This window comes from Sus scrofa, chromosome 13, assembly GCF_000003025.6.
Source record: "Sus scrofa isolate TJ Tabasco breed Duroc chromosome 13, Sscrofa11.1, whole genome shotgun sequence".
Taxonomy (NCBI): Eukaryota; Metazoa; Chordata; class Mammalia; order Artiodactyla; family Suidae; genus Sus; species Sus scrofa.
The window spans coordinates 150,486,778-150,499,813 of record NC_010455.5 but is presented as its reverse complement, the minus strand read 5'-3'; the positions used below and the strand labels follow the sequence as shown (position 1 = coordinate 150,499,813).

General features: G+C 39.6%; 1 protein-coding gene across 1 annotated transcript in view; it reads right to left on the bottom strand.

Moving 5' to 3' along the window:
* MORC1 (MORC family CW-type zinc finger 1) overlaps window positions 1-13,036 on the bottom strand; it is a 173,867-nt gene that overhangs the window by 61,995 nt on the left and 98,836 nt on the right. The window contains 1 exon segment of the mRNA XM_021070415.1: window positions 9,795-9,933. Within this exon segment, the coding sequence (XP_020926074.1) occupies window positions 9,795-9,933 (139 nt within the window).

The following is a 13,036-nucleotide window of genomic DNA, read 5'->3' as shown; positions in this document are numbered from 1 at the left end:
AACACCCTGTAGTGACTAAATGTGGTATAGTATATCCAGAACCAAGCAGCAGATAAACCATGAAGCAAATGAAGTGTGAGCTTCATGACCCCTCCCTTACACAGCCCCTTCCGCGGCCCTGTCCCTAACTTCATATTTTTAATTTTTCACTTTCTTTTTTTGAAGGGGATTCCCAAAAATGTATAAATGTCAGATTCCAAAAAAATAGATCTGCCCTTGTTCAGAAGTATTTTAAATAATACTTAAGTTATTTTCAAATGCCAGATGTTATTACTAGTAGTCTTGGCTAGGAGAGTTTCCTGAGGATTCTTGGGATAGAGAAAGGATGACTCTAGACCACTGCAAAGCAAAAGTCATGGACGGACATCAGTTATTTCTCTAGGGCTGGGTTAGAACCACCATTTATGTCAAGAGACCCCACACCTTTTGTTAGAAGGCTGGGCCTGGACAGGCAGTTAGAAGGCTGACTGAAGGAGTGACAGGTTAAAGCCCATACTGGTAAAGGACAAGGCAGAAAAGGTAACTCAGATGAGATTAAGTTTAAATTCTGCTTAAGCCTACTGGAGTTTAGAACAGAAGGAGGAACCAGATTCAGACCAAGAACAGGATCAGGAGACAAAGGTTTAACAAGGTTAAATTAAGGGGTACAAGCTATGGAGTTTGAGTTCAAAATCAGAAAAATCATGAGGTATATTTCCTTGAACTGAATTCAAAATGTATAGCTGGATTCTGAGTAAGAAGCAAGATTAGGTCTAATGAAATAAGAAACAGGATTCAGGCTCAGAGGGGAGGACTCAGGAGGGCTGATGCTCAGAGACACAGAGTTCCTTCGGAGGGAACCAGAGAGTAGACTGCTCTGGAAAGAAGCCAAGTACCTGTACCTTACTGTGAGCAGAATCAGGAAATAGCCCCTGAGCTACATCTGGCTTTGGAGGCACCCTCTGATTTCTCCTGATTTGCATGCACACTAAGCGAACACTGGCTGTACACACCGTTCTTTTGCTTAAGGAATGTTTGTAAGTCAGAGATCAAATACGTATATTTGCAGTGAAACCTAAATTCATGTTCTCTCCAGTGAAAATCATTTTAGGCAACAGATCTGAACCTCTACTTCTCTCTCCACCTCTATGAATATGAATAGGAATGACAGATTGACATGCAGAGAAGGATGTAATGTAGCAAGGCAACCCCCATTTCTGACCTACAAGGAAGGCTGAGTTTCCTCTGGAGTTCCTACTGGCTCTCAGCAGCAACCTTTGGTCATTTCTGTGAAACCCAGGAACAGACAACAATGGATGGTATTCCTTGGTCCCAAACTCCAGGGCAGGGACTCTGGTAGGCTTTCCATACCACACTGTGCCCTATAGCCAGGCTGTTCTCATGCCCCATCACTGCTGGTACAATCCTGGTTTGTTTAGTACACTACGATGCTGTTCTGTCAGATAGGGTGACATCAGCTCCTCAAGACGTCATGGATAAGAAAATAAATTGGAGGGCCACTTTCTCACACCATATACAAAAATAAACTCAAAGTGGATTAAAGATTTAAAGACCTGAAACCATAAAACTCCTAGAACATATGCAGCATGTTTTTTGACATCAAGCTTAACAATATTTTTTGTATATGTCTCCTCAGACAAGGACAATAAGGGCAAAAATAAACAAATGGGACTACATCAAACTAAAAAGCTTTTGCACAGCAAAGGAAACCATCAACATAAGGAAAAGGCAACATACTGAATTGGAGAAGATACTGCAAATGCTATATCCAATGAGGGGCTGATATCCATGATACATAAAGAACTTATACAACCTCAGGATCGTAACAAACAAGTAGAAATGGACAGAGGACCTGAACAGAATTTTCCCAAAGAAAATATACAGCTGGCCAAGTGACACATGAAAAGATGCTCAACATCACTAATCAATAGGGAAATGCAAATCAAATCAAAACCATGGTGAGTTCCCATCATGGCTCAGTGGTAACGAACCCAACTAGTACCATGAGGATGAGGGTTCAATCCCTGTCCTTGCTCAGTGGGTTAAAGATTTGGCATTGCCATGAGCTGAGGTGTATATCACAGACATGGCTCAGATCCTGTGTTGCTGTGGCTGTGGTGTAGACCAGCGGTTACAGCTCTGATTTGACCCCTAGCCTGGGAATTTTCCATATGCCACAAATGTGGCCCTAAAAAGCAAAACAAAAACAAAAATAAAAACCCACAGTGAGAGTAGATCCCACTTCATACCTGTCAGAATGGCAATTCTCAAAACGACAAAAAACAAGCGTGCAAGGATATGGAGAAAAGGGAACCCCCATGCACCACTGGTAGGAATGCAAATTGGTGCAGCCACTAGGGAAAACATTATGGACATTTTTCAAAAAAATAAAAACAGAATACTCATACATCCCAGAAATTCCATTTTTAGATATTTATCTGAAGAAAACAAAACACTAATTCAGAAAAGGATATGCACCCTTATGTTCATTGCAGCACTATTTTCAACAGCCACAATGTGGAAGCAACCTGAATGCCCGTCTACAGATGAGTGGATTAAGAAGATGTAGCTTATGTATACAATGGAATACTACTCTGCCATAAAAAGGAATACATTTTTGCCATTTGTGACAATGCCGATGGACCTAGAGGGTATTATACTAAGTGAAATAAGTCAGACGAAAACAAATACCGCATGATCTCACTTATGTGTGGAATCTAAAAAACAAAACGGATGAATAAACAAAGCAAAACAGAAACAGACTCATAAATACAGAGAAAAAAACGGTGGTTACCAGAGGGGAAGGGGGTGAGGAGATGGACAAAATCTGTGAGAGGAATTAAGAGGTGCAAATTTGCAGTTACAATAAATAAATCAAGAGGACATAATGTACGGCATAAGGATTACAGTCAATAATATTGTCATAACCCTGTATAGTGCCAGAGGGAAGCTATACTTATCACAGTGATCATTTTGTAATGTATAAAAATACTAAATCACTATGTTGTACACCTGAAACTAATATAATATTGTATGTCAATTATAATTCAATTTAAAAAAGAACCTGGACAAGCAAATCAAGCTGAGTTGAACAGCTATTGTTAGATATCTACTGTGCCCAACACTGAGCCAGATGTGGTCGTGGGAGGTACATGAGAATGAACACGTAAGACCTGCCCTCAAGGAACCTCTACACCAGTTCATCATGAGCAATAACATCTTGTTTGCTATGCTATGAACATGGGGGTTACACGTATGAGTACATTATGCATTATTTCTTTTGGAAAGGCAATGCATCACCACAAAGAAATGAGATCTTCATAGCAAGACTAATAAAGGAAAACATTTCAATTACAGTAAGTATAACAGCCTCTTGTTAGACAAGGGTCTTTGGTGCCATAAATTTTAGATCATGGCAGTTTATGTAAATAGGCTTGAAAAGTACTCTTGATGAATAAATATATTTTCTAAGGCATCTATCCCTGTAGTTATACAGATTCGAAATCTCACATCCTACACAATAATGACACATTAAAAAGATTAAATTCTAAATGAGAAAATGCGTTCACATTCTTCATTACAAAGTTGTGCTCAGATATGCCATTTCAATTTGGAAAACACAGCTAAAACTCCAGCAAGCCTTCTTTGCTCTACATTTACTGCTAAAACAACCAATGTGGGAATTGTCCAACTCTATGGTTTCATTTTTTGTGTCCACATAAGCACCACAAAAGAAAAAAATGCTATTGCTGGAGTTCCTTTTCAACGGGCATGGAATTTTACAAAGGCTATTCACTTGCTGCAAAGACAATGAAAGTGACAAATGAAATCCAAATATAGTCTTTTAGTCCCATTCAAATGCAACACTTTATTTTGACCAAGTGTAAGAATATTACGGTCTTCAAGAATAAATGCAGAAGGTTTTAAATCTAACCTACATAACGTCAGCTTATCCAATGAAAAATATTTACTATTTTTGTACCTATTTGTGAAGAATTCTGCATAAATCAAATTGCTCTTTCAATTTAAAATATGACACAAATGAACTTATCTACAAAACAGAAATAGACTCACAGACATAGAAAACAAACTTTTGCCAAGGGGGAGAAAGGAGGGAGTGGGATGGATGGGGCGTTTGGGGTTGGCAGATGCAAACTGTTATATTTAGAGTGGATAAGCAATGAGGTCCTACTGTACAGCACGGGGAACTATATCCAGTCTCTTGGGATAGATCATGATGGAAAATGGTATGAGAGAAAGAATGTATGTATATGTCTGACTGGGTCACTTTGCTGTACAGCAAAAATTGGCACAACACTGTAAATTAACTATACTTTAATAAAAAAAAATCCTTCGCTCACTGTTTGATGAACATGTACTACACCTAGATGTTGCTAAGGATGCAAAGATGAATAAAAATGGTCCCTTCTTTCAAAAATCTTAAATATAAGAGATAGATCAGACGCAGAACTAACCATAATACCAAGGAGAAAGTGAAATATGCTCTTAAGAAAGACATGCATCCAGGGCAAAGGTAACTGGAAGGAATGAGGTATTTTTACAGGTAGGGAAATGAGAGAAGACGTCATACAGTAATGACATTAGTCTTGGATCTTAAAGGACTAGGAAAGGGGCAGAAGTGACTTCAGACAAAATGGCAGGCACAGAGGCATTTGGAGAAGCATGGACGTGGAGAGCACAGATAAGGAATATGTGGCAGTTCAGTGGGAGAATCCTGCAAAAGGGAAGAAACCAATGCCAAATAAGGACCAGCGTTAGATTAGAAAGAGCCTGGACTATGGGATGAGAATTTTTTGTTTGTTTGTTTTTTGCCTTTTCTGGGGCCGCTTCTATGGCATATGGAGGTTCCCAGGCTAGGGGTCCAATCGGAGCTGTAGCTGCCAGCCTACGCCAGAGCCACAGCAACGCGGGATCCGAGCCGCGTCTGCGACCTACACCACAGTTCACGGCAACGCCAGATCCTTAACCCAGTGAGCAAGGCCAGGGATCGAACCCACAACCTCATGGTTCCTAGTCGGATTCGTTAACCACTGCGCCATGACAACAGGAACTCCTGGAAGAGACTCTTTAAGTTGTGAGTTAAAACTGAGAAAGGGGCAAAATTGAGAGCTGGAAAGCCCTCAGAGAGAGGAACTGATTTTGTAACTCTGCCTTATGGTTTTAAAATTATTGTCTATTGTCTAGATTTACTGAAAAAGAAAATAACAATTACCTAGATGACAGGGCAATTAGCAGCTAAACAATCAAGAATGACAATGAAAATGAAAATGCTTCATTGCTTGGCCAGCAGGTGGCACTTGTCACTTGGTATAGAAAACAGCAGGTAATGAGGAATGAGGGAACACGTGGAGTTAAGAATATTCATTCATCTATTCAGAAAGGAGAAAGAACAGAATGGGCTGTTTCAGATGCACAATTTATAAAGAGGGTCTTGGCTTGCTCACCTGGCTTATTAATTACATCTTGGATTTGAGCCCTCCTCTTGGGTTTAGTGAACTTACACGTTTCCCTTAACAAATACGATTTGCATTATATCAGCTGTTGCCTTTGTAAATGTTCTCATATATTTTTGTCAGTACTTATTGTATGAGACTGAATAGACTGGTGCTGGAATTAGGCAAAAAGGAAACATAGTCCAATTCACCATTTAAAGATGTGTGACTTGATTCAAATTACTGAACTCCTCTGAAATTCACTTTCCTTCCACTGTTATAATCGATAAAACTAGTTGTAATGCTGTGGGATTAAAATATGACACTAACCTGTGGAAAGAATAGCTTTGTTCTCAGCTATTTCATTTTCCCCTGGAGGACAAGGTCTAATCATTGGGGTACGTCTTCTACCAGAACAGCTTTCTGCCCACTGTGAGTGTTCTCTGACTGGGTCATCCCATAGGCGGGACACCTAGAATTTAGACCTCATTGCCCTACAAACTAATAGGCTGCATGAGATGTGGCAAAGAGGCTGCCACTGCTTTCTGATACTAGTACCATAATCCTACATTTGCTACCATTATTCCATCTCTTTGGGCGTAAGTGACACAAAACCCAGAATCAAAGAATCCAAGATGGAGAAAAGTCTTTGATTTACCAAGTCAACTCTTCATTTATCAGATCAGGATGCCTTCTGCCATTAAAGCTGAAATGCAAGAGAGTAAGAAAACGGGGTGTGCATATTTAAGTCATTTTTATATTTGCTCCCCAGGTGTAATCAATAGACAGGTAAACACTGGTAGTGGGAGGCAGGCAGGAAGAAGAGGAGGTGGGCAAACCATAATTTCATGGCATGCAGGTCATAACTTCCTGATACTGAGAGAATAGGCACCACCAATAGGCATAGTGGAACTATGGTAATACACCAGCTATTGCTGGATTTTCTAGTGGTGTCTACCCTACACCAGAATCATGTCTGCACTGAACCTGAATGGCACCAATGCCCTGTTGTTTTGGCTTTCCCACCCTTGCCTGCATCATAGTCTAACAGCACCTCTTCCAAAAGGCAGTCAAGAATTATATTCTCACTGAACAGTGGATGATTTTGAGTCTTTTCTGGCATCAGGCAGATATCATCAAAATAGTTTTTGAATATTTGAGAATTATTTTTGTGAAAAGGGAATTGAGATCACCTTTCAGAAGTCTTCTAATCAGTAATTACCATGTTTTATGAGTTACACAGTTTTTAAAAGATAGATATGTCACACAAATGCTGAATTTTATTTTTAAAATCATATGTTTAGCATACAATTTAAAAGATTGGTTCCATGAAAAAACAAGCCCGTGCTCATCTCCAAGTCTTCATTTATAATGTTCTTCTCACCTGGAATGTGCTATTCTTTCCATCTATTTACCCTAAATGGACTTCTTGATAGCTAAGTGATGCTTCTTCTATGAAACTTTTTTTTTGTCTTTTTTAAGGATGCACCCACTGCATATGGCGGTTCCCAGGTTAGGAGTCGAATTGGAGCTATAGCTGCTAGCCCATGCCACAGCAATGCCAGATCTAAGCAGTGTCTGCAACCTACACCACAGCTCACAGCACTGCCAGCTCCTTAACCCACTGAGCAAGGGATTGAACCTGAGTCCTCAAGGATACTAGTCAGATTCATTTCCACTGAGCCACGATGGGAACTCCCAAAATTTTTTAAATGAAGTTGCCCTCATTACCTCCTTGCAATAACTTCAATTTAGTTTCAGCTATGATCAGAGAAGTATTGAACTAGTACTGTCTTACAATGGTTGCTAATTTTTAAATAGCCCTTAGACATGGTCCACAAAGAGACTGTATATTGTCTGAGGGCATATTTTATTTATTGACTCAACAACTACCTATTGAGTATGTCCTACATGCCAGGCAATGTTTTTGATAATAGAGAGTCACAGTGAAAAAAATCAAGACAATCCTCGCAGTCATGGGGCTTATGCTCTGGTATTAGAGTTTCTCTGTATTCTCCATCATACCTGGTATGGGTCAGACCCAAGGATGAGCATGTGCTCAATGGCCACCTCAAAATTAACCAGTTGTCCATGGTTGGGTGAACCCTAACCAAACTTATCCTTCACTACCACAAACAAAGGATCAGTTAAGAACACTCAGTGCTGGAAGGGTGTGAAGGAAGCGAGAACTATTTCCCCAAAAGGGAATGGGGAGGAGTCTGATGTCCTGGTAGAAGTAGGTTTCTATTTAAATAATGCTAAACTACTTTGTTTATATCTGAAACACACTGCATCTATAAACCCAGCTCAAATTTTTACAAAAAAAAAATCAACTACTGGAGTTCCCATTGTGGCTCAGTGGTAATGAACCCAACTAGTATCCATAAGGATGCAAGTTCAATCCCAGGCCTCACTCACTGGGTTACGGATCCAGTTTTCCCATGAGCTGTGGTGTAGGTCGCAGATGCAGCTCGGATCCTTCATTGCTGGGGCTGTGGCGAAGGATAGCATATACAGCTCCGACTGCACCCTAGCCTGGGAACTTCCATATGCTGAGGGTGCAGCCCCAAAAAAGATACACACACACACACACACACACACACAAATCAACTACCCAGGAAGAAAGAAATAGGTAGAATGGATGGCTCAAATTTGTTACTCCATCTGCCTCCATCAAAATCTCCATCTCAATGATTAATAAAACATCTAATCCTAAACAAACAAAAAAAGTAATTAAGACTCCATGATTGGCACTGTTATTACTCAAAGTTCAATTCTGATCTCTATAGGGGAAAAAAAAAATCCAGAGACTGCAATAAAGATAAAATCAATTCAGGATGTGCTAAATACCTTCACAAAGCTACAAGGAGTGGTAGACAAAATAAGAAACACAACAAATTAAGATATTCCACATTGAAGAGATCTGACTTCACCTAATTCTTCACGAAACTAGCCTCAGGTGGCGATATCTTTACTTCTGACCTGTTATTAAACCCACAACTAGAAGCTCCAAGAATTGTAAAAAGGTGAGCCACTTTGCAGGTTGCAGAATGCTTAGAACAATATCTTTTCAAATGACTCTCAGTATCTTCCCCAAAGAAACTCTGAGACTCCAGGCTAAAAGGGAGGGTCAGGTTTTGTCGGCTGTGTTCCCAGGTGCTAGCTGACTAGCAGGGAAGATCCCTGGTAAGGTGGGAGAGGTACAAAGTTCAAGCTGGTGTAGAAAAGAAAATTTATCTTCTAAGAACTCAGGAATACATCTGATAATCAGGTGGTAGGCCTGAGTATCTTAACTCCAACTCAGGAAGGGAATTTTTTATTCAAATGAGCATTTTATTTCCTGACACGTACACAGGAATAAACACATTTGGACATATACCGCTGACCTCTTCAATTTCCAATTGAGGAATTTGACAGGCTACACAATTAAAAAGTGATAAATCTGGGTGCTACATCTATAAAGTAAACAAGGGATGTAGTTACTTTATTAGTTAAGAGATTAAAACAATAATTCTACATGCCACTTTTTCTTTCCCTTCCAATTGTCATGGTTACCTACATTTATGGATGGCAATGTTTTACTTATTGAATTTTCTTAACAATTAAATGTGACTTTGAGTTCACATATTAATAGCCTAAGATTTTTTAAAAGAACTATTATTTATCTCAAAAATCCACCCTCAGAGAAGAAGCCTAATGAAATAAAAAGAGCTTAATCTTTAGAGTAATTCAGAACTGTGTCCCAATCTCTAACCTGTGACCTTCAACATGCTGGCTGACCACTATGAGGCTGAATGCACATCCTAGAGTGGAAATATACTCCCCTCTTCTCACACACACTGCTGTGTAGATGGACTTAGACATTACATATAAAATATATCATTTGGAGTTCCCGTTGTGGCGCAGTGGTTAACGAATCCGACTAAGAACCATGAGGTTGCGGGTTCGATCCCTGCCCTTGCTCAGTGGGTTAACGATCCGGCGTTGCCGTGAGCTGTGGTGTAGGTTGCAGACGCGGCTCGGATCCCGCGTTGCTGTGGCTCTGGCGTAGGCTGGTGGCTACAGCTCCAATTCGACCCCTAGCCTGGGAACCTCCATATGCTGCAGGGGCGGCCCAAGAAATAGCAAAAAGACAAAAAAAATAAATAAATAAATAAAATATATCATTTGAAGAATTCTCCTCCCTTTCTGGACCCCTAGAACACTTGTGATCACTCCTAGAACAGTCCTTAGATCCAAAATTAAAAGAAGGCGACAAAAAAAGATGGAAAAAAGAAGCTACATATTTTACCTGGGTGAACCAACATTAGTCAATTTGCACACACGAAACCAACAGCTCACCTGTCGATGCTGTTCTGCCAGTCGATTCTGATACCTTTGGACTGACTCTTGAAGTTGCTTCTCTTTCTCATTTTTGGATGGTGATACTGTGCTCATAGTGCCCAGGGGAATGGAAGGTAGATGTTCTGTCTGATGACAACTTTTCACAATCAACAAGTACAAAAGATAACGTCAGGAGGAAATATAAAACTATTTACTGTCTGTAAAGAATTATTAAGGAGTAACTTGCTGGCTTATACCCAAAACACAAATGCAGCACTGCCCAAATAGAGCATTATATTGACAGCTGAAGTAATACATGACCTTAACTCTCCATTTTGCTTTGAAAAGAACTTTATGGGAAATGTGGAGGGTAGTATATATTTATGAGAAGGGGAGGATATTCATTATTTACTAATGCTTCATTTATCCTGCATTATTATGAAATGCGGCCTTTTGCAAAAATCTTTCTTAAATAATTGAAGCTTACCTCATGACTACTAAGCACTTTCCCCCACCGGCAAAAAAAAAAGAAAAAAGAAAAAAATGATAGAAATCTCTGTAAAAAACACCAAATAATTCTGCTTCTGAAACACAGGGATCATTTGATGGCTCAACATCACGTAGACCACCAGTGACTCCTGTGATGGGATGCAGCACCCAGAGATCCTTGGGGGTTAGGGAGCCACATAGTGGAGCTCTTCATCTAGCAGCCCCATGACTGACTGCAGTATCCCAACATCCTTCTCTCCCTGCTGCTCTCAGGGCATCTGCTGCTGGTGGACACTGCTTCCCAGCCTTGTCAAAGGATGGCTCCTTCTAATCACTAATGGGTTAATACATGAATCTCACGATCAAGCAGAACTGTGTGTAAATTGCAATAAACAGGATGCGCATGGGGCTTCTCTCTTTATGATTACACAAAAATACTAATGATTTTTCAGACACATGGTTGGGAAGGTTTGAGGCTTTTTTTTTTTTTTCCTACTTTTGGTTTCATGGCTATGTTCTGGGGAGCTGAGTTAGCCAAATTGTTTAAAAATTCACACAATAGCCAAGACATGGAAAAAACCTAAATGTTCATTGATAGATGAATGGATTAAGAAGATGTGGTACACATATACAATGGAATACTACTCAGCCATAAAAGGACAAAATAACGCCATTTGTAGCAATATGGATACAATTAGAGACTCTCATACTAAGTGAAATAAATCAGAAAAAGAAAGACAAATACCATATGATATCATTTATATATGGAATCTAAAATACAGAAAAGATGATCCTATCTACAAAACAGAGACAAATTGTGGCTGTGGAGAGCAGACTTGTGGTTGCAGGGAGCGAGTAGGATGGACAGGGAGTTTGGGGTTGGGGGATGCAAACTGTTACATTTGGAATGGATGGGCAACGGGGTCCAACTGTGCAGCAGGAAACTGTATGACTGGGTCACTTTGCTGTACAACAGAAACTGAAGAAACAGTGTAAACCAACTATACATTGATTAAAAAAGAAAGAAACATTGAGATATCATATTATTCACTTTAATATGGAGGCTTGACAGAGACAAGAAGTTGCAGTCCCACTGGACATGGCCTCAATTCAGGGCATGGCTGGGGTTGGGTAGAAGCAGAACAAAATGCAGAGGTCAATATTCAGAGCCTGCTTTACACAAGAGTTTTCCTATTATTGGTAGCACTGAAAAGAGGGGGAGGTGTGCACTATAAAATAAATGGGTGTGAAGCTAGAAGAGGGAGGAGGAGGTTATTAGAGAGTCTTCTACCATCTGAAACAGTGCAGGGAAAGTGAAGCATATCACACCCACAGTATTTCTCTGTTTTTCAAAGCTGCAGCATATATTTTTCTTGCCCCACCAACAGAGAAGAGTGAGGACTACAATCAAATTCAAGAACTACTGTGAAAAAACACTTAATTCCACCTACATATGGTATTTGCTTTGATTGTTATTTTCAAAGAAAGGTGGTAGATAAACAAATCAGGGGCCACCACCTGCAATGTTCATCTGAAGACATCTGGGCGGTGGTACCTATGCAGGTTTCTGTTTCATTTGAGAAAACAACCTTGTAGCAACATTAAGTTTTTATTTAGAAAAAAAGAAACCTCCAGTATTTTATTAAACCGCAATCCATTCAATTGTCTTCAAATATTTTTGGAAACAAATTAAATTTTAATATACAATGTAAACCACAGATATTTGCTTAACATCCTCTTCAAAATTCAGACTTTTAGGTTCAGTCAAATGATAGGCATCATTTTTACCCTGCTGGTGATCCCCATTTTCAATTCAGATAATGCATAGGATGAATATAATGGAAGCATACTGACATCTATTTCTTGGATATTGTGACAAAAATGTGCAGCCTCCCTCTGTGCTTAAAGTGGAAAACAAAAAGAGGCTTATGTGGTCTGAAAAGGAATAGCTCCATTTTACCGTGCCCAGCTCACTAATTCTGAATACTACTGTTCATAAAACGGTGTGTTCTGTTACCATAAATTATTTGTCTGGAATTAGGCTTCCTGAAATAAGGCTCCCTTAGAGAGTGGGCAGTGTGGTAAGGTGGAAAGAGTACAGGTTTTACATCAAAGTGCTTGGCTTCAAGTTTCAGGTAAAGAGAGGAATCCTGGACAAGTCATGGACCTCCCTCAGCCTCACTGTTTTCTCCTCTGAGAAATGGAGAAAGCTCATATGGTTATTATAAAGATGAAATGTCATAAGGTGTAATTGCTATGCAAGAGAGAGCTATTATTATGTTTCCTGCCCCAGTTCTGGTTACACAGACACTGTTCATTCAAATGTTGTTCACTGGCATTAACTGTGCTGGTAACTGGCAATTAACTGTTGACAATAAACTGCAATTTCTGTAAATCCAGATAATGCCACTTTTTACCCCATTATCTGTATTTCCACTCATCAAATATTGCTTAATAAATAACTATACTTCTTATCATGCTAACACACTTACTGTAAGTGATCCTAATTCCAACGGCACATATACATCAGGGTTTTGCTACTTAATGGCATATTCTCAAAGTATGCACGACCCATTCAAACGTACTGAATCAGAGGACTGAGCAAGGTCATCAGATCAGTTCCTTTTCTTCCCCTGGGAATTTTCATCTATATTGCTGTTAATAATCTCCCATAAAGGAAGTGTCAACTCTCAAGTAACCACCCTTGTAATCAGGAGTTTTTCTCTACAGCTCCCATTTCTAAATCTCTCACTATCACTTTTTAAGCACAT